The sequence below is a fragment of the Canis lupus genome, chromosome 20 (assembly GCF_003254725.2).
Source record: "Canis lupus dingo isolate Sandy chromosome 20, ASM325472v2, whole genome shotgun sequence".
NCBI classification, from domain to species: Eukaryota; Metazoa; Chordata; class Mammalia; order Carnivora; family Canidae; genus Canis; species Canis lupus.
In genome coordinates, this window is record NC_064262.1 from 47781820 (window position 1) to 47804993 (window position 23174).

At 38.1% G+C, this 23174-nt stretch overlaps 1 protein-coding gene across 1 annotated transcript; it reads right to left on the reverse strand.

Annotated features, from left to right (window-relative positions):
• Window positions 1–14153: 14153 nt before the first annotated feature.
• Window positions 14154–15101, reverse strand: LOC112666938 (olfactory receptor-like protein OLF4). Its single transcript, XM_025458408.3, has one exon. The coding sequence runs from the start codon at window positions 15099–15101 to the stop codon at window positions 14172–14174; it is 930 nt and encodes a 309-aa protein (XP_025314193.1). The 3' UTR covers window positions 14154–14171.
• Between the last annotated feature and the right edge of the window lie 8073 nt (window positions 15102–23174).

Consider the following 23174-nt stretch of genomic DNA (forward strand, 5'->3'; position numbering starts at 1 on the left):
GATGGCAAGTGATGCAGAGCATTTTCTCATATGCATGTTGGCCATGTCTATGTCTTCCTCTGTGAGATTTCTGTTCATGTCTTTTGCCCATTTCATGATTGGATTGTTTGTTTCTTTGGTGTTGAGTTTAATAAGTTCTTTATAGATCTTGGAAACTAGCCCTTTATCTGATATGTCATTTGCAAATATCTTCTCCCATTCTGTAGGTTGTCTTTGAGTTTTGTTGACTGTATCCTTTGCTGTGCAAAAGCTTCTTATCTTGATGAAGTCCCAATAGTTCATTTTTGCTTTTGTTTCTTTTGCCTTCGTGGATGTATCTTGCAAGAAGTTACTATGGCCGAGTTCAAAAAGGGTGTTGCCTGTGTTCTTCTCTAGGATTTTGATGGAATCTTGTCTCACATTTAGATCTTTCATCCATTTTGAGTTTATCTTTGTGTATGGTGAAAGAGAGTGGTCTAGTTTCATTCTTCTGCATGTGGATGTCCAATTTTTCCAGCACCATTTATTGAAGAGACTGTCTTTCTTCCAATGGATAGTCTTTCCTCCTTTATCGAATATTAGTTGCCCATAAAGTTCAGGGTCCACTTCTGGATTCTCTATTCTGTTCCACTGATCTATGTGTCTGTTTTTGTGCCAGTACCACACTGTCTTGATTACCACAGCTTTGTAGTACAACCTGAAATCTGGCATTGTGATGCCCCCAGATATGGTTTTCTTTTTTAAAATTCCCCTGGCTATTCGGGGTCTTTTCTGATTCCACACAAATCTTAAAATAATTTGTTCTAACTCTCTGAAGAAAGTCCATGGTATTTTGATAGGGATTGCATTAAACATGTATATTGCCCTGGGTAACATTGACATTTTCACAATATTAATTCTGCCAATCCATGAGCATGGAATATTTTTCCATCTCTTTGTGTCTTCCTCAATTTCTTTCAGAAGTGTTCTATAGTTTTGAGGGTATAGATCCTTTACATCTTTGGTGAGGTTTATTCCTAGGTATCTTATGCTTTTGGGTGCAATTGTAAATGGGATTGACTCCTTAATTTCTCTTTCTTCAGTCTCATTGTTAGTGTATAGAAATGCCACTGACTTCTGGGCATTGATTTTGTATCCTGCCACGCTACCGAATTGCTGTATGAGTTCTAGCAATCTTGGGGTGGAGACTTTTGGGTTTTCTATGTAGAGTATCATGTCATCGGCGAAGAGGGAGAGTTTGACTTCTTCTTTGCCAATTTGAATGCCTTTAATGTCTTTTTGTTGTCTGATTGCTGAGGCTAGGACTTCCAGTACTATGTTGAACAGCAGTGGTGAGAGTGGACATCCCTGTCTTGTTCCTGATCTTAGGGGAAAGGCTCCCAGTGCTTCCCCATTGAGAATGATATTTGCTGGGGGCTTTTCATAGATGGCTTTTAAGATGTCGAGGAATGTTCCCTCTATCCCTACACTCTTGAAATTAGAACTAAATCACAACAAGAAGTTTGGAAGGACCTCAAACACGTGGAGGTTAAGGACCATCCTGCTAAAAGATAAAAGGGTCAACCAGGTAATTAAGGAAAAATTTAAAAGATTCATGGAAACTAATGAGAATGAAGATACAACCATTCAAAATCTTTGGGATGCAGCAAAAGCAGTCCTAAGGGGGAAATACATCGCAATACAAGCATCCATTCAAAAACTGGAAAGAACTCAAATACAAAAGCTAACCTGACACATAAAGGAGCTAGAGAAAAAACAGCAAATAGATCCTACACCCAAGAGAAGAAGGGAGTTAATAAAGATTCGAGCAGAACTCAACGAAATCGAGACCAGAAGAACTGTGGAACAGATCAACAGAACCAGGAGTTGGTTCTTTGAAAGAATTAATAAGATAGATAAACCATTAGCCAGCCTTATTAAAAAGAAGAGAGAGAAGACTCAAATTAATAAAATCATGAATGAGAAAGGAGAGATCACTACCAACACCAAGGAAATACAAACGATTTTAAAAACATATTATGAACAGCTATACGCCAATAAATTAGGCAATCTAGAAGAAATGGACGCATTCCTGGAAAGCCACAAACTACCAAAACTGGAACAGGAAGAAATAGAAAACCTGAACAGGCCAATAACCAGGGAGGAAATTGAAGCAGTCATCAAAAACCTCCCAAGACACAAGAGTCCAGGGCCAGATGGCTTCCCAGGAGAATTTTATCAAACGTTTAAAGAAGAAATCATACCTATTCTCCTAAAGCTGTTTGGAAAGATAGAAAGAGATGGAGTACTTCCAAATTCGTTCTATGAAGCCAGCATCACCTTAATTCCAAAGCCAGACAAAGACCCCGCCAAAAAGGAGAATTACAGACCAATATCCCTGATGAACATGGATGCAAAAATTCTCAACAAGATACTGGCCAATAGGATCCAACAGTACATTAAGAAAATTATTCACCATGACCAAGTAGGATTTATCCCTGGGACACAAGGCTGGTTCAACACCCATAAAACAATCAATGTGATTCATCATATCAGCAAGAGAAAAACCAAGAACCATATGATCCTCTCATTGGATGCAGAGAAAGCATTTGACAAAATACAGCATCCATTCCTGATCAAAACACTTTTTACATTCTATTTTAGCAACAGTGCAGAAGCTCTGACTTTATTATTTTTTTTCTCCTATCAGTTAAGGTTGGGTTTCTACACAAAATGCTCTTACCCTAGTGAAGAGAAATGAATTAATTGAGACACAAAATTTGCTTTTTCTCCAAAGCAAGTTTATTTGTTAAAAGTCTATATTACATTCCTTTTTTTTTCATTTGTTTTTATTGAAGTTCCATTTGCCAACGTATAGTATAACACTTAGTGCTCATCCCATCGAGTGTCCTCCTCAGTGCCCATCTCCCATCCCTCCACCCACCTCCCCTTCCACAACCCTTTGTTCATTTCCCAGAGTTAGGAGTCTATCATGGTTTGTCTCCCTCTCTAATTTTTCCCACTCAGTTCCTCTCCTTCCCTTATAATCCCTTTCACTATTTCTTATATTCCCCATATGAGTGAAGCCATATGATGGCTTCCGATTGACTTATTTCACTTGGCATAATACCCTCCAGTTCTATCCATGTCAAAGCAAATGGTGGGTATTTGTCTTTTGGCTGAGGAATATTCCATTGTATATATAAACCACATCTTCTTTATCCATTCATCTGTTGAAGGATATCATGGCTCTTTCCACAGTTTGGCTATTGTGAACATTGCTGCTATGAACATTGGGGTGCAGGTGTCCCGGCATTTCACTACCTCGGTATCTTTGAGGGTAATATCCAGTCGTGCCATTGCTAGATCACAGCGTAGTTCTATATTCAACTTTTTTAGGAACCTCCACACTGTTTTCCAGAGTGGCTGTACCAGTTTGCATTCCTATTTCTGCTGTAACAAATTACCACATGAGAGGTGTCAATGAAACAAGTTTATGCTCTGTTTTGGAGGACAGAAGCCTGAAATAAGTCTCAGTGGGCTAAAATCAAGATGTCTGCAGGACCTGATTCCTTCTGGATGCTCCAGGAGAGACTCTTCTTTCCTAACACAGTCTAGTGACACCAAGCATTCTTTTCCCTCATTGCCCTTTCTCCATCTTCAGAGCCAGTGACATGGCATCTTCACATCCCTCTCTGATCCAACTAGTCTGTCTTCTTCTCCCACATTCAGAGGACGGTGGTGATTAGATTAGTTTCACCTGCATAATCTTCATCCATCTTAGTTTAAGGTCATCTAATTAGATTCTAATTAGCATCTAATTAGCACCTATTTGGTGGCTAAAGAGCATCATACTAAAGAATGAGTGGGTCGACCAAGAAATTAAAGAATTTTTAAATCATGGAAACAAATGAAAATGAAAGCACAACTGTTCAAAATCTCTGGGATATAGCAAAGGTAGTCCTAAGGGGAAGTACATAGCAATACAAGTCCCTCTCAGAAAATTAGAAAAGCCTCAAATACACAAGCTACCATTACACCTAAAGGACAGGGAGAAGGAACAGTAAATAAAGCTTAAATCAAGTAGTAAAAGAGAAATAATAAAGATTAGAACAGAAAGTGAAATAAAAAGCAAAACAGTATAACACATTGATGAAACTAGAAACTGATTCTTTGAAAAAATTAATGAGATTAGTAAACCCCTAGCCAGACTTATCAAAAATAAAAGAGAAAGGACCCAAATTAATAAAATTATACAAAGGAGGAGAGATCACCACCAACACAAAGGAAATACAGGCTATTTTAAGAAGATATTATGAGCAATTATATGCCAACAAATTAGACAACCTGGAAAAAATGAAAAATTTCTGGAAACTTATAAACTACCAAATTTCTGGAAACTTATAAACTACCAAAATTGAAATAGAAAACCTGAGTAGACCCATAAACAGAAAGGAGATAGAGAAGGTAATAAACAATCTCCTAACAATCAAGAGTCCAGGGCCAGATAGCTTCCCAGGGTATTTCTACCAAACATTTAGAGAAGGATTAATATCCATCCTTCTGAATCAGTTTCCAAAAAATAGAAATGGAAGGAAAACTTCCAAACTCATCTATAAGGCCAGCATTACCTTGATTCCCCAAACCAGACAAAGACCTCATCAAAAAGGAGAATTACAGACCAATATCCCTGATGAACATGGATACAAAAATTCTAAGATACTAGCCAGCAAGATCCAACAGTACATTAAAAGGATTATTCACCATAACCAAGTGGAATTTATTCTGGGCTGCAAGGATGGTTCAACATCTGCAAATTAATTATTGTGATACATCACATTAATAAAAGGAAGGACAAGAACCTTAAGATCCTGTCAATTGATGCAGAAAAAGCATTTGACTAAATACAGCATCGTTTCTTGAATAAAACTCTCTATAGTGTAGAGATATATGGAACATACCTCAATAACGTAAGAGCCATCTATGAAAATCCCACAACAAATATCACCCTCAATAGAGAAAAACAGAGCTTTCCCCCTAAGGTCAGGAACACAACAGGAATGCCCACTCTCACCACTGTTGTTAAACATAGTAACTAGAAGTCCTAGCCTTAGCAATCAGACAAAAAAAAAGAAATAAAGACATTCAAATTGGCAAAGTGGAGGTCAAATGCTCACTCTTCTGCAGATGACATACTTTATGTGGAAAATCTCAAAGACTCCAAAATTGTTAGAACTCATAAGGGAATTCAACAATGTAGCAGGATACAAAATCAATGCCCAGGAACCAGTTGCATTTCTATATACTAATGAAGAAAGAAAAATTAAAGAATTGACCCCATTTACAATTGCAGCAAATACCATAGGATACCTAGGAATAAACCTAAACAAAGAGGTAACTGATCAATACTACAAAAACTACAGAGCACTTATGAAAGAAATTGAGGAAGACACAAAGAAATAGAAAAACGTTTCACATTCATGGATTCAAATGATAAATATTGTAAAAATGGCTATGCTACCCAGAGCAATCTACACATTCAATGCAATCCCTCTCAAAATACTATCAACATTTTTCACAGAGCTGGAACAATAATCCCAATATTTGTATAGAACCAGAAAATATCCCAAATAGCCAGAAGAATGTTGAAAAAGAAAACCACTGATCTATGTGTCTGTTTTTGTGCCAGTACCACACTGTCTTGATTACCACAGCTTTGTAGTGCAACCTGAAATCTGGCATTGTGATGCCCCCAGATATGGTTTTCTTTTTTAAAATTCCCCTGGCTATTCGGGGTCTTTTCTGATTCCACACAAATCTTAAAATAATTTGTTCTAACTCTCTGAAGAAAGTCCATGGTATTTTGATAGGGATTGCATTAAACGTGTATATTGCCCTGGGTAACATTGACATTTTCACAATATTAATTCTGCCAATCCATGAGCATGGAATATTTTTCCATCTCTTTGTGTCTTCCTCAATTTCTTTCAGAAGTGTTCTATAGTTTTGAGGGTATAGATCCTTTACATCTTTGGTGAGGTTTATTCCTAGGTATCTTATGCTTTTGGGTGCAATTGTAAATGGGATTGACTCCTTAATTTCTCTTTCTTCAGTCTCATTGTTAGTGTATAGAAATGCCACTGACTTCTGGGCATTGATTTTGTATCCTGCCACGCTACCGAATTGCTGTATGAGTTCTAGCAATCTTGGGGTGGAGACTTTTGGGTTTTCTATGTAGAGTATCATGTCATCAGCGAAGAGGGAGAGTTTGACTTCTTCTTTGCCAATTTGAATGCCTTTAATGTCTTTTTGTTGTCTGATTGCTGAGGCTAGGACTTCCAGTACTATGTTGAATAGCAGTGGTGACCCTGAACTTTATGGTCAACTAATATTCGATAAAGGAGGAAAGACTATCCATTGGAAGAAAGACAGTCTCTTCAATAAATGGTGCTGGGAAAATTGGACATCCACATGCAGAAGAATGAAACTAGACCACTCTCTTGCACCATACACAAAGATAAACTCAAAATGGATGAAAGATCTAAATATGAGACAAGATTCCATCAAAATCCTAGAGAAGAACACAGGCAACACCCTTTTTGAACTCGGCCACAGTAACTTCTTGCAAGATACATCCACGAAGGCAAAAGAAACAAAAGCAAAAATGAACTATTGGGACTTCATCAAGATAAGAAGCTTTTGCACAGCAAAGGATACAGTCAACAAAACTCAAAGACAACCTACAGAATGGGAGAAGATATTTGCAAATGACATATCAGATAAAGGGCTAGTTTCCAAGATCTATAAAGAACTTATTAAACTCAACACCAAAGAAACAAACAATCCAATCATGAAATGGGCAAAAGACATGAACAGAAATCTCACAGAGGAAGATATAGACATGGCTAACATGCATATGAGAAAATGCTCTGCATCACTTGCCATCAGGGAAATACAAATCAAAACCACAATGAGGGATCCCTGGGTGGCGCAGCGGTTTGGCGCCTGCCTTTGGCCCAGGGCGCGATCCTGAAGACCCAGGATCGAGTCCCACGTCGGTCTCCCGGTGCGTGGAGCCTGCTTCTCCCTCTGCCTATGTCTCTGCCTCTCTCTCTTTCTCTCTCTGTGACTATCATAAAAAAAAAAACCACAATGAGATACCACCTCACACCGGTGAGAATGGGGCAAATTAACAAGGCAGGAAACAACAAATGTTGGAGGGGATGCGGAGAAAAGGGAACTCTCTTACACTGTTGGTGGGAATGTGAACTGGTGCAGCCACTCTGGAAAACTGTGTGGAGGTTCCTCAAACAGTTAAAAATATACCTGCCCTACGACCCAGCAATTGCACTATTGGGGATTTACCCCAAAGATACAGATGCAGTGAAACGCCGGGACACCTGCACCCCGATGTTTCTAGCAGCAATGGCCACGATAGCCAAACTGTGGAAGGAGCCTCGGTGTCCAACGAAAGATGAATGGATAAAGAAGATGTGGTTTATGTATATTACTCAGCTATTATAAATGACAAATACCCACCATTTGCTTCAACGTGGATGGAACTGGAGGGTATTATGCTGAGTGAAGTAAGTCAGTCGGAGAAGGACAAACATTATATGTTCTCATTCATTTGGGGAATATAAATAATAGTGAAAGGGAATATAGGGGAAGGGAGAAGAAATGTGTGGGAAATATCAGAAAGGGAGACAGAACGTAAAGACTGCTAACTCTGGGAAACGAAATAAGGGTGGTAGAAGGGGAGGAGGGCGGGGGGTGGGAGTGAATGGGTGACGGGCACTGGGTGTTATTCTGTATGTTAGTAAATTGAACACCAATAAAAAATTAAAAAAAAAAAAAGAAAACCAAAGCTGGGGGCATCAAAATGTCTGACTTTAAGTTTTGTTACAAAACTATGATCATCAAGACATCATGGTACTGGCACAAAAACAGACATAGAGATCACTGGAACAGAATAGAGAACCCAGAAATGGACCCTCAACTCTATGGGGAACTAATCTTTGGCAAAGCAAGACAGATGTCCAATGGAAAGGACAGTATCTTCAATAAATGTTGCTGGGAAAATTGGATAGTCAAATGCAAAAGAATGAAACTGGGTGATTCTCTATACCACTTGTGTAGATAAAATGGACAAGAGACCTAAATGTGAGACAGGAATCCATCAAAATCCTAGAGGAGAACACAGGCATCAACCTCTGTGACCTTGGCTACAGCAACTTCTTACTAGTCATGTCTCCAAAGGCAAGGTAAACAAAAGCAAAATTGAACTATTGGGACTTCATCAAGATAAAAAGCTTCTGCAGAGCAAAGGAAATAGTAAACAAAACTAAAAGGCAACCTACAGAATGGGAGAAGATGTTCAAAAATGACGTATCAGTTAAAGGACTGGTATCCAAGATCTATAAAGATCTTTTCAAACTCAACACCCAAACCCCAAACAATTCAGTTAAGAAATGGGCATAAGAAATGAAGAGACACTTCTCCAAAGAAGACATACAAATGGCCGAGGCACATGAAAAAATATTTCACATCACTTGGCATCAGGGAAATACAAATCATAATGAGATACCACCTCACACCAGTGAGAATGGCTGAAATTAACAAGAGAGGAAACAAAAAATGTTGGTGAGGATGTGGGGAAAGGGGAACCCTCTTGCATTGTTGGTGGGAATGTGAACTGGTGCAGCCACTCTGGAAAACTGTGTGGAGGTTCCTCAAAGAGTTAAAAATAGAACTACGCCATGACCCAGCAATTGCACTATGAGGTATTTACCCCAAAGATAAAAATGTAATGATCCAAAGAAGAATATGGACCCCAGAGTTCATAGCAGCAACGTCTACAAAAACCAAACCGTGTGAGTTGCCAAGATGTCTACTGACAGATGAGTGGATAAAGATGTGTGTGTGTGTGTATGTGTGTGAGTGTGTGTGTGTGTATGTGTGTGTATACTACTCAGTGATCACAAAGGATAAATCCTTACCATCTACATTCTCGTGGGTGGAACTAGAGGGTATTATGCTAAGTGAAATAGATCAATCAGAGAATGACAATTACCATATGGTTTCACTCATGTGGGGACTATAGGAAACAGCACAGAGGATCATAGGGAAGGAGGGAAAACTGAATGGGAAGAAATCAGAGATGGAGACAAACCACGAGACTCTTAACTATAGGAAAAAAATTAAGGGTTGCTGGAGGGGAGGTGGGTGGGGGGTTGGGATAACTGGGTGGTGGGCATTAAGGGGGGCACGTGATGTGATAAGCACTGGGTGTTACATGTAACTGATAAATTATTGAACACTACATCTTAAACTAATGATGTACTCTATGTTGGTTAACTGAAATAAAAAAAAAAACCATTATCTGTTGCTGCATTCAAAGCATCGTAAAACAAAATGATTTAGTATAATTTCTTTATTGTCAAAGAGGATTGTAGGGTAGGGAGTTATTCTGATCTCTGCAGGGCTCCTCTTGTGTCCTTTCTCAGCTGTGAATCTCTACATTGTGTTTCTAAGGATCCTCCAGGAATTGTGTGGCTGTACTGTTCTTCTGCCTTGAACCAATTTCTGTCTTTTACTCCTTTTATATCTGTAGGCTAATCTTCTAGTTACGAGGGGGAAAAAAGAGTTTATCAAAAGTGAATTGTCTTTTTTTTTAAGATATTAATTATTTATTCATGAGAGACACACAGAGAGAGAGAGAGAGGCAGAGACACAGGCAGAGGGAGAAGCAGGCTCCATGCGGGGAGCCTGACATAGGACTCGATCCCAGGTCTCCAGGATCACACCCTGGGCTGAAGCTAGCACTAAACTGCTGAGCCATCGGGGCTGCCCTCTCCAAGGTATTCTAATATAATTAGGGCTTGGATCTTTAGCTGAGGCTGACCCAGGGTGGCCTTGGTTTGGATAACTGGGCTCTGCTCCATGTTTCCTCACTTTCTCTGGCAGCCACCTGGCTTAATTTACTTTTTGTGGGGAAAGTTCCAAGACAGAACAGCAGAAATGCACCAAGTCTAAGGTCCACTGTCTCGCCCATTAAATTCCAGTGGTCACAGAAGATTTAAAAAATCCTATTTCAGCCAGGATCAAAGGTGGAAGAATAGTCCTGCTGGAAGGTGCTGCCCATATTGCCTTTCGCATAGCTGCAGAGAAAGACAGGAATGTGGGCCATCTCTGCAAACAGTCTACCACTGGTGTAAATTTCAATTTGAAAGGTGTCATTTTCACTTACACCCTCAGCAGTGGAATGATCTCTGAGAAGAGAGTGAGACTGAATTATGGGTCTACTGAGTAGTTATGGAAATTCTACTCAAAGGGTCGGGCTTTCCTCCAAAGGTAAATATTTCCTCCCTGCCCCTTGCCTGTAGATCACTATTCCTAGCCTAAGAAAAGCTCAAAGAAATAAAAGGTTTTCTTTCCAGATGCCTCAGAGAGACCAGGGACCTCATATCTAACTCACTGATTGATGGAGCTAAGAACTGTTGTAGACTGATGCCATCTCATGGCATCCTTATGTAGATACTGTTTTCCTACTGATTGACCTTCCCAGTGACATATTCATAATGGATACCTAGGAATAAACCTAACCAAAGAGGTAAAGGATCTATACCCTAAAAACTATAGAACACTTCTGAAAGAAATTGAGGAAGACACAAAGAGATGGAAAAATATTCCGCTCATGGATTGGCAGAATTAATATTGTGAAAATGTCAATGTTACCCAGGGCAATTTACACGTTTAGTAGTTTTCATCCATTACTGTTTTATTTCTTTATGGAGATGGCTCTGCTGGAGGCAGGTAACATTTGGAATTCAAATAGAAGACAGAGACATAGAAATATTTTTTCTTCATTTTTCCCGTTTTATTGAAATGTATTTGACATATAAAATTGTAAATGGTGATTTCATATAATGTACTAGTGAAATGATCACCACAATAGATTACTGAATACATCCATCGCTTCACATAGTTACCATTTCGTTTGTTTTAAGAATATTTGCTATATGCTGTTGGAAACACTTAAATCTACAACACAATATAGTTAACCATATGACCATGTTGTACATTACCTTCCCAGAACTCATTCAGTTTATAACGGAAAGTTTGTAGGCTTTCATCAGCATCTTCTCATTTCCCTAAACCCCAGCCACAGACAAACTTCAACCTATCTCTGTTTCTATGAGTACAGATTTTTGTATTTCACATATAAGTGAAATCATACAGTATTTGTCTTTCTCTGATTAATTCACTTAGTGTAATGCTCTCAGGGTTCATCCATGTTTTAGTAAAGGAAAGGATGTCTTCCTTTTTTATATATTGAATTCCATTGTATCAATATGGCATCATTATTAAATCATATGACAAAGGACTAGGCTGTTTCCTTGTTTTGGCTGTTGTAAATAATGCTGCAATGAATGTAAGGGTACAGATATTGAGATATTCACAAATATGTGGGAATTTAACCATGTACTCATGAACAGCTGGGTGAAAGAGGAAACCAAAAAAGGAAATTTAAAAATTTTCAATTTTTCAAATGAAAATGGGAACATAGCCTATCAAAACTTTGGGATGTTGCAAAAGCAGCTCTAAGAGGGAAGTTTATAGTAATAAATGACTCCATTATAAAAATAAAAGAGCTTAAGTAAATAACCGTACTTTATGATTTGCATACCTACAAAAAGAAGAATAAACTAAGTCCTAAGGAGAAGAGGAAAAGAAATAACAAATATCAGACCAAACATAAATGATATATAGACTAGAAAATCAACAGAAAAGGTCAAAAAAGCTAGAAGCCAATTTTTTGAAAAGCTAAGCAAAATTGACAAACATTCAGACCAAAGAAAAGAGGTGGCTAAACATGCAAATAAATCAAATCAGTAGCAGGACACCTGGGTGGCTCAGTCAATTTAGCACCTGACTTCTTGGTTTTAGCTCAGGTCATGATCTCAAAACCTTGCTTTGTGCTTCATGCTCAGTATGGAGTCAGCTTACCTCTCTTCCTCTGCACCTCCTCCCACTCTCTCTGCCTCTCTCTTTTTCTCAAATAAATAAATAAATAAATAACCCTCTCTCCCAGGGTCTGACATATTGCCTCTTTAATTTAATTTTTAAAAATTCAATTTGCCAATATATAGTACATCATTAGTTTCAGATATAGTTTTTAATAATTCATCAATAAATAATATTTTAAAAATTGTTAAAATAAATAAAAATAAAATCACAGAAAATATGTTACCTTAAGCCAATATCATAGAAAGACAAATAATCATAGGAGACCTCTATGAACAATTTACCTCCAACAAATTGGACAACCTGGAGGACATGGATAAAGGCTTATAAACTTATAAGCCACCAGGACTAAATCAGGAAGAAATAGGAAATATGAACAAACCAATAATGAACAAGGCTATTAAATCAGTAATTAAAAAATCTCCCACCAAAGAAAAGCCCAGGACCAGAGAGCTTCACAGGTGAACTCTACTAATCACTTAAGAAGAATTAATGACAATCCTTTTCAAACCCTTCCAGAAACTTACACAGGAGGGTACATTCTCAGCTTCATTTAACAAGGCCAGCATTACCCTGATACCAAAGCCAGAAAAGGTCAGTACAAAAATAGAAAACCGTAAACCAGTATACAAATTTAAAAAAATATATTAGGAAACTGAATTAAAGAGCTCACTGAAGGGATTATATACCAAGATCACATGGGATTTATCAGTCAGATCTAAGGATAGCTCAACATAAGCAGTTCAATAAATGTGATACACTCCATTGATACACTCTGCTGAGGATACCAGCAGAAACCAGATTTCTCCAACATGTGATTTAAAAAAAATTATCTTATATTCTTTACCTTTGGCATGACTTGTTACACAGCAATAGCTGACTGATACAATAATCAATGTAAACAGAACTGAAAATATTAAGAATAATCAATGATTCTCATTTTTATATTTCTTCTGATATTTGAAAGGAGTATGCATAATGGCCTGGCTGTTCATACTTATTTCAGATAACTGTACTAAAAAGTGACTACTATGGAGATTCCCTTCCAGATAACTGGTAGAGGTTGAAAAGGCCTCTGTGTTTTTGCAGGAATAACTTGTGGTAACCTCAGTCACACGTTTCCATATCCATAGCATTACTGGGTAGGAATTCCAGCTCTTGTCTGAGTCATCCTTTGATCATAGGATTGAAGAGAGTTTAGAACATAAAAAATGTAGATTAATGACAGAGTGAATACATTTATTGTTCACTCACACTATAGCATTTATGATAACATTTTCAAAAGGGGAGATTTTAGGCTTAAGGTAATGGAAGGAGTCATATTTGTAGACAGGGCTTGAAATTTTCAAAGAAAAACAGCAAAATCATCCAATTAAAGGATACAAAATCTGCCATTAAATTCTTCATTCTAATTAATAAAATCCTTTAATGGACACCATATATTCCACACTTCAATGATTATACATTCATCACCAAAAACACATCTTCCACAATAAAATATCCTGTGATAGAAAATTTTACTTCATGCCTTTTTGGGTCTTCCTGATACTGAACTCATGCTAAGTCAAATGGCTTATGCAAATTTCTCTTTCTGTAGATTATACTTGGAAGGTGTTTTTCAAAAGCAGTTCTTGCCTTACTGTTCAGTGCCAGGGATACTGTGGATGCTGAACTGATAAGAGAATGGGATCCTAATAAGGACCATAAACCTCATGACTAGCTACAAACAAACTAGTGGATTAAAGTCTATATTATCAAGAAGAGCATTTAAGATAGTAGTGTAGAAAGGAATGGCATATTCAGAATGATAAAGTGTGATCTCAAAATTTCCTCTACAATAAAATTATAGAAATGGTCTCAGTTGCCAAATGTACTTTATTTTATTAAACTAGGACAATTCATCAGTAAATGAGGCAAATTTATATCTCCAATTCTTTCTGATTGAAGGTTGGTACTCACTTTGGAAATTAAGAAAACAAAAGGGAAATTGCTCATTACCAGTAGGACCAGAAAGTTCAACAAAGGAACTTATTATATCCAATAAAGCAGTTGAAATTTAGAAACATTGAAACTCCAGGATATAAATAGAGGGATTAAGTTCTTTCATGATTTGATTGCAGTATCACAATTTCTAGCTATTAGGTATTAAGCCTGCAATCATAGACACTTGTTGAAAAATGGTTCTTTTATGGCTTCCCTCTGAAAAATACATTTAGAGCTCCCTTTATGTCTTTGTTCCTGAGGCTGTAGATGAAGGGGTTCAGCATGGGGGTGACCACTGTGTACATCACTGAGGCCACTGAACTTGTGTGGGTGCTCTGGGGAGCAGCGGAGCTAAGGTACACTCCTAGGCTTGTACAATAAAATAAGGAGACAACCGAGAGGTGAGAAGCACAGGTGGAAAATGCTTTATACTTGCTGTGAGCTGATGAGATCCCACGTATAGAGGAAACTATCTTGAAATAAGAGTAAAGGACTCCAACCAGGGGAGCAACCCCCAGCAATATAGCTGCAAAATACAACATCATGTTATTAAGAAAGGTGTCAGAACAGGCAAGTTGGATCATCTGATTGAGTTCACAGAAAAAGTGGGGGATTTGGAAATGTGTACAGAAGGACAGTCGCAACACCATTAAGGTTTGTAACAAAGAATGCAAGGCACTCATGATCCAGGATACCAGTAGTAGTAGTGAACAGAGCTGAGGGTTCATGATGACCATGTAGTGCAAGGGGTAGCAGATGGCCATGTAGCGATCATAGGCCATCACAGTCAGGAGGAAATTGTCTATACCTGCAAAAAGTATGAAAAAGTACATCTGTATGATGCAGCTCTCATAAGTTATGACTTTTCTTTGTGTTTGTATATTTACCAGCATCTTTGGGATGGTGGTACAGGTGAAACAGATGTCTACAAAGGACAGATTGGCAAGGAAGAAGTACATGGGGGTGTGGAGGTGAGAGTCAGAGCTGACAGCCAGGATGAGGAGCAGGTTCCCAAGTATGGTGACCAGGTACATGGACAGGAACAGCCCAAAGAGGAAGGGCTGCAATTTTGGTTCCTCTGAAAATCCCAGAAGGAGAAATTCTGGAATTCGTGTATCATTCTCTAGTTCCATGTAGTGGACAAGACTACCAAAATAAGAGAAAAACATGACACAATCATGCATTACTAACCTGGAAGATACATTATTGTTAATATTTTGCATCAAGAAGTTAATTTTTATGTTTGTTTATAGAACGTGATAAAAACACTAAGTACCAGGAATAGAAGGAAACTGTCTCAACATAAAGCCATTTATGAAAAACCCACAGCAAGCATGATACTTAATAGAGAGGGTGAACATTTTTCTTGTACAACCAGGAACACAAAATGAATGTCTGATTTCACAACTTCTACTCAACATAACACTGGAAGTTCTAGCCAGAACAATTAAAGAAAGTAAAAGAAATAAAAGGCAACAAAACTGGAAAGGAAGAAATCATTATGTATGCAGACTGTGTGATATTATGGGTAGAAAATCCTAAAGATGTCATACAAGCACTAATAGGACTAATAAGTTAATTCAGCCAAGTAACTGCATACGAAGGCAACCATCAAATAATCAGTTGCATTTCTACATACAGTGAATAATATGAATAGGAAATAAAATAATTACAGGTATGTGACATCCAAAACAATAAGACTATCACCTCACACCAGTCAGAATGGCTAGTATAAATGACAAGAAGTAATAAGTGTTATTGAGGATATGGAGAAAGGGGAAACTTTGTGCATGGTTGGTAGAAATGCAAACTGGTACAGTTACTGTGGAAAAAGTATGGATGTTTCTCAAAAAATTAAAAAAACAAATATCACATTATCAAGTAATTCCACTCCCCAAAGAAGACAAAAACACTAAATTGAAAATATATATGTACCCCACATTTATTGCAACATTGTTTACAATAGCCAAGACATGGAAATAGCCCAAGTGTCCATCAATAGATAAATGGATAAGATTTTTTTGTGTACATATATATACAATGCAATATTACTCAGTCATAAAAAAGAATGAGGTCTTGCCATTTGCAACAACATAGGTGGATCTAGAGGATGCTATAGTAAGTGAAATAGGTCAGCGAGAGACAAATACCATATGACATCACTTATATGCGGAATCTAAAAACAGAACAATTGAACAAACAAACAGAAAAATAGACACTTAAATTCAGAGAGCAAACTGATATTTGCCAGAAGGGTATTTTTCAGGGTAGAGAAAGGGTATCAACAGGTACAAATGATATTTTGCCATTTGCAAAAACATGGGTGAATCTAGAGTGAAAGAAGTGAAAGAAGTCACTCAGAGAAAGACAAATGCCATATGTATTTATTCATATATGGAATTTAAGAAAGAAAACAAATGAACAACAACAAAAAAATAAAAAAACAAAAACCCATACTCTTCAAAATGGAGAATAAACTGATGGTTGCCAGGGGAGGTGGGTTGGGAGATGAGTGAAATTGGTGAAGGGGATTAAAAGTAGACTTATTCACAATGAACACTGAGTAATGTATACAATTGTCTAACCACTATATTGTAAGTCTGAAACTAATATAACACTGCATGTCAGTTATACAGAAATTAAAAATAAAAATTTAAAAATACAAAGAATCTGCCTAAAGTCCTTAAAATTACCAAAAACTCTCCAAAAAAAAAAAAAACCAAATAAAATATACAGGCAAAATCATCCTTATTAACACAAGAAACTGAGAAGAAAGAAGTTACATATTAACTAATAGAATTTAAAACATTTTTTAAAAATTTTATTTATTCATGAGAGACGGAAAGAGAGAGAGAGGGAGAGGCAGAGACACAGGCAGAGGGAGAAGCAGGCTCCATGCAGGGAGCCTGATATGGGACTCGATCCTGGGTCTCTAGGATCAAACCCTAGGCTGAAGGGGCGCTAAATCGCTGGGCCACCAGGGCTGCCCAATTTAAAACATATTTTTATGGCCAAAATCTCTCTATAGAATTCAATAGAGAAACAAGGATCTGTAAAAATCCTTTGAAATGCTGATAGCTATAGAAAGGGGGCATAGAATATATGGGCATATGATAATAATGGCCAAATAAAAATGGTGACCAAATATACTAATTTTGCTCAAACTCACAAATCATTTATGAAAACAACAAAAAACCCCTTTCCACAGCCACCAGCCTGTCAAAAAACTTAAAAAGCTGTCATACTAATTGGGTTTGGAACTTTTAACCAGGCAGCAGAGTGGTACTCTTTAATTTTCATTGCAGAAATGTGATGTGCTATATAAAATTTGGGGAAAATAATCCAAAAACAGTTAGAAGTATTAAAAATATAGATATGCCTTATCTCAGAGTTTCTCAATCTCAGCACTATTGACATTCTGGCCCAGATTAATCTCTGTGCTGGGGTTTGTCCTGGGCATTGTAGGATGTTTACAGCATCCCTGGCCTCCAGTGACACCTCCCCTATCTGACAGCCTAATATGTCTCTGGACATTGCTCAATGTCCTTGGAAGACAAAATAGCTCCTGGTGGAGAACCAGTATTTTAACTCGATCTCAAAATATTTTTGTATAATTGATATAACAGCAATTTGATGAGAAAGAACATGAAAAATTCTCAAAGGGGTAAATGACGCAGCCACACTGAAATATTATGCAATCATTGAAATAATACATTAGCATTATATTAGATGATGGAGGCAAGTCTGTAAGGTATTGCTGAGGGAAATAAGCTATTAAAAAATTGGATCAGAGCATTAAAAGCATGTATAATGTGCATAAGATTCTATTATGAATTTGTATAAAAGTAAATGAATAGTGCATAAGAATTTATTTATGAATTTGTATAATAGTGTGCCTGGTGGCTCAGTTGGTGAAGCATCTGCCTTTGGCTCAGGTGATGATCCAGGGGTCAGGGTTCAGGGATCCAGCCCAGTATCTGGCTCTCTGCTCAGTGGGGAGCCTGATTCTCCCTCTCCTTCTGCCCCTCCACTCCTCTTGTGCTCTCTCTCTCTCTCTCACTTTCTGTCTCTCTCTCTCAATAAATAAAGCATTTTTTAAAAAAGAATGTATGACAATGGAATATTGCCATTAGAAACGACAAATACCCACTATTTGCTTCAACGTGGATGGACCTGGAGGGTATTATGCTGAGTGAAGCAAGTCAATCAGAGAAGGACAAACATATGGTCTCATTAATTTGGGGAATATAAAAAATAGTGAAAGGGAATAAAGGGGAAAGGAGAGAAAATGAGTGGGAAAAATCAGTGAGAGTGACAGAACATGAGAGACATCTAACTCTGGGAAACGAACAAGGGGTGGTGGAAAGGGAGGTGGGCGGGGGGTTGGGGTGACTGGGTTATGGGCACTGAGGGGGGCACTTGATGGATGCGTACTGGGTGTTATGCTATATGTTGGCAAATCAAACTCCAATTAAAAATATATACAAAAAATTTTAAAAAGAATGTATGAATATTTGTGTGTGCATAATATAGAAACATACCTTTTTTTGAGAGAGAGAGAGAAAGAAAGAGCACAGAAGCTAGGTAGGGGAGTGATAGAAGGAGAGGCAGAGAGAGGAACGCAAGCAGGCTCTTCAATCAGCCCAGAGCCCAACTCAAGGCTCCATCTCATGACCCTGAGATCATGATCGTGACCCTGAGCTGAAATCAAGAGTCAGATGCTCAATGAACTGAACCCCTCAGGTTCCCCAATGAATGTTAAGTTTTAAAAGAAGCTAAGAGCCTATGGAACAAAGGAGAGCAGTAGGAGTGAGACTAAGCTTAAGTATGGAGCTATCTCAAAAACAGACTGAAACACAATGACAATCTCAAACCAAATTTATAGAGAGGCATAAAATAGTATTAATGTAATAACATCACATGGATCACTAATTCAAGATTAAAGTGCTAAAGACTTGGAAATGGGGACTGGCTGGCTCAGTTGGTAGAGCATGTGGCTCCTGTTTTTGGGCATGTGACTTTGAGCCCCACCCTGGATGTGCAGATTACTTTAAAAAAAAAACATAAAATTTGGAAGTAAAAGAATATAGCAAAAAAAGCGGGTAGGAAGCATTATCAAAAGTGATGCTTTCACGTCAAATAGAAATATATGAATTCATATTTGTTTAGAAAGAAAAGGTGAGGGATCCCTGGGTGGCACAGCGGTTTGGCGCCTGCCTTTGGCCCAGGGCGCGATCCTGGAGACCCGGGATGGAATCCCACATCGGGCTTCCGGTGCATGGAGCCTGCTTCTCCCTCTGCCTATGTCTCTGCCTCTCTCTCTTTCTCTCTCTGTGACTATCATAAATAAATAAAAATTTTAAAAAAATTTAGAAAGAAAAGGTGAATGTTAGTCAAACAATAAAGAAGAATATCTTCCAAATGATGCCGGCAGGTGACGTGACTTTGAGAAATAGATGGAATCATGAGAGGCCAAAAGGTTTAATAAGAAATAACAGAAATCTGAAGACAGATTGGAAGTATGTATAAAAGGTGATACTTTATACATTAATCCAAATGATGCAGAAGAACTTTCTACACTTAAGCAAGAGAGAGAAGGAAAATATGACCAAATGATAAATTTGAGCACGCAAAATATATTAACTTTCCTACTACCCTGTGATACATCTACATGTACATAAAGGAACTGAACATCAAACAGCAAAGTTGGTGGAAAACTCCAATTCTTATGTTTGAAAAAAATGCAATCAACAACAGGAATTTAAACACTCCAACCCCACCAAACAAAAACACACAACTGGTGCAATTTGCAACAGAGAAAGAAAACATCTAAGAAATCTACAAATATACTAATGCTCACTAATAAAGAAATAATCATAAAGAACTTATTAAACTCAACAGGAAAGAAACAAACAATCCAATCATGAAATGGGCAAAAGACATGAACAGAAATCTCACAGAGGAAGACATAGACATGGCCAACATGCACATGAGAAAATGCTCCGCATCACTTGCCATCAGGGAAATACAAATCCAAACCACAATGAGATACCACCTCACACCAGTGAGAATGGGGAAAATTAACAAGGCAGGAAACCACAAATGTTGGAGAGGATGTGGAGAAAAGGGAACCCTCTTACACTGTTGGTGGGAATGTGAACTGGTGCAGCCACTCTGGAAAACTGTGTGGAGGTTCCTCAAAGAGTTAAAAATAGATCTGCCCTACGACCCAGCAATTGCACTGTTGGGGATTTACCCCAAAGATTCAGATGCAATGAAACGCCGGGACACCTGCACCCGGATATTTCTAGCAGCAATGTCCACAATAGCCAAACTGTGGAAGGAGCCTCGGTGTCCATCGAAAGTTGAATGGATAAAGAAGATGTGGTTTATGTATACAATGGAGTATTACTCAGCCATTAGAAACGACAAATACCCACCATTTACTTCAACGTGGATGGAACTGGAGGGTATTATGCTGAGTGAAGTAAGTCAATCGGAGAAGGACAGTGTATGTTCTCATTCATTTTGGGAATATAAATAATAGTGAAAGGGAATATAAGGGAAGGGAGAAGAAATGTGTGGGAAATATCAGAAAGGGAGACAGAACATAAAGACTCCTAACTCTGGGAAATGAACTAGGGGTGGTGGAAGGGGAGGACGGTGGAGGGGTGGGGGTGAATGGGTGACGGGCACTGAGGGGGGGGCACTTGACGGGTTGAGCACTGGGTGTTATTCTGTATGTTGGTAAATTGAACACCAATAAAAAATAAATTTATTAAAAAAAAAGAAATAATCACAATGCAAGACTTTTATAGTCTATCCCTTTTTACCTTACGTATTTTTTTTTTAAAAAAATTGATTGGAATACCCAGCATGAAAAATGACACTGTGAATGTATGTCTCATGATCGATTGATCTGGATCTTTCTCATCAATATGGGAACATACTTGAATTTTCCCTGGCTTAAAAGAATAAAAGTAATGCCCTCCCTTGACTGCATATCCCTTGTAGCTATACTATAAATCTCTACTCCCCTTCATTGCAAAGATTCTTGGACTCGTGTTGTATTTTATTGGGACCACTTTGTGCCACTTATCACCGCTTTTCCTTCAGCACTAGTTAATCCTCAACAATTTCCCCTGCATGGTTGATTTCAATGTTTACTATTCTTTTGAGGATCATAAATATATTATTTACTCGAGCAAGCCAACAACTGCAGTGATGTCCCGGTGCTGGGCTAGGCTGGACTGATTCTTAGGTGGCTTCAGGTAAACATTCTCACCCTTCTATTCTCTCTGGCTCTTTCCTATACTGCCTGCTGAGTTTTCAGACTTACCTGCATGGGGATCTCTGTGTGGAAGTCTGTATTCCTCCCTCAATGATTGATGATGGTTACTGAAGCTCTGTTTTCCAACAATCCAGCAGGAGTCTCCTAGCTAGACTTAGGACTCCAGAAGAAATACCCATGTCCCATTCTGCCCAAGGTTGTACCTGCTGAGGGACAACAGCAGAAGAGATATATACCGCTTCCCATTTGCTTCTTAGGCATATTTCCATCCTGTTTTTCCAACCCCTGGGCACATTATCTCCCATGGGAAATTTCTCTGGACAGATGAACTTTTTTCCTGCAGTTTCCTGCCCCAGGAGAGCAGCTTACAAGTCAGGTGAATCCAGTTCTTATTGTCCCCTGAACTCACCTGCCTCCCACAGAACTAACCTCCTACCACCTTATCCCAACACTGAGTTAATAATTTCCCCAAATCTAAGAGTGACGAGCTTTACTTTATGAGGCTCCTTGGGTCTCCCAAGCATTGACTCATGGTGGGAACAGCACTGGTATCTCCAGAAGATTGCTACTCCCCGCTTCAACAGGTGAAGAACTATATTCCTTTGGCATAAAACGATGAGTACTATGGTCCTTGACTTCCATGACACTTTTGCCAAAACAATTAAGAGTTCAATGCTTTAAGATAAAGTAAGAGTTGTTGTTTTGTCTAAATTTATAAAATATTTGGGTAATTAAAAGGTATATAGTTAGATATAGAGCTTCAGGTTCACTGGATGAAAAAGTTCTGGAGATAGATAGTGGTCCCAGCTGCACAACAATATGAATGTATTTACTCCTGCTGAGTTGTGCACTTAATATTGGTTAAGGGACACCTTGGTGGCTAAGTCAATCTAGCCTCTGACTCCTGATCTCAACTCAGGTCTTGATCTCCATGAAAAAGGTCATGAATTCAAGCCCTGCTTTGGGCTCCCTGTTGGGCATGAAGACTACGTAAAAATAAAAAAAAATAAAAATTAAAAAAAATAAATGGTTAAGAGGTGGGTGAAGGAGATCATTGGGATTGAAGAGCTCACTTGCCATGATGAGCGCCAGGTGATGTATGGAAGTGTTGAATCACTAAACTCTACACCTGAAACAACTATTATGCTGTATGTTATCTAACTGGAATTTAAATAAAAAGTTTAAAAAAGAACACACTTAATAAGTACTAAGAAATGTCTAGAGCTGTTGAATCATATATTGTACTCCTGAAACTAATAAAACACCATATGTTAAATATATTTTAACAAATTTTTAAAAGCAAAAATAAGGAATAATTTTCAAAAAGACAAAAGGATAAAAAGATTAGCTATTATTGTCCAGGTGGGACTCAGGTAATCATAATGGTCCTCCAAATGTTGACAAGGGAGACAAAAGAGTTGGTGTCAGAGAGATTTTGAAAATCATACCCTGGTGGCTCTGAAGGTAGAGGCAGAGCCACGAACCCAGGAATGCAGGGAGCCAGCAAGAGAGACTGGAATTGGAAGGAAATCGATTCTTCCTTGAGCTTCTAGACATTAAACACTGCAGACGTGTTGCTATTAGCAGTATGAAGCTCCTTTCAAGCTTCTGACTTCATAACCATAAGAGCATTACATGTTTGTTTTAAGCAACTAATGTGGGGGATATTTTGTATCAGCAGAAGGAATCTCATATGGACATAGTCAATAAAATTATTTGGGGAAACTGAGTTTAAGCCTCTCAATTCATTCATCAGCTTCCTTTGGATAAGAGAAATTTATATTAAAAGCCCACAGTAGATAGAAAGGAAATTTTAAATCGATGTGGTTACATTATGCCCTATCAGCTCACACAGTGAATTCCTTGTGGCATAAATGTGTGATCTGACTCTGAGGCCTTAAAGACAGTGCAGGAT

Excerpts from the sequence above, each read along its gene's own strand:
- LOC112666938 (XM_025458408.3), bottom strand. The coding sequence starts at position 15,101 with ATGGAACTAGAGAATGATACACGAATTCCAGAATTTCTCCTTCTGGGA.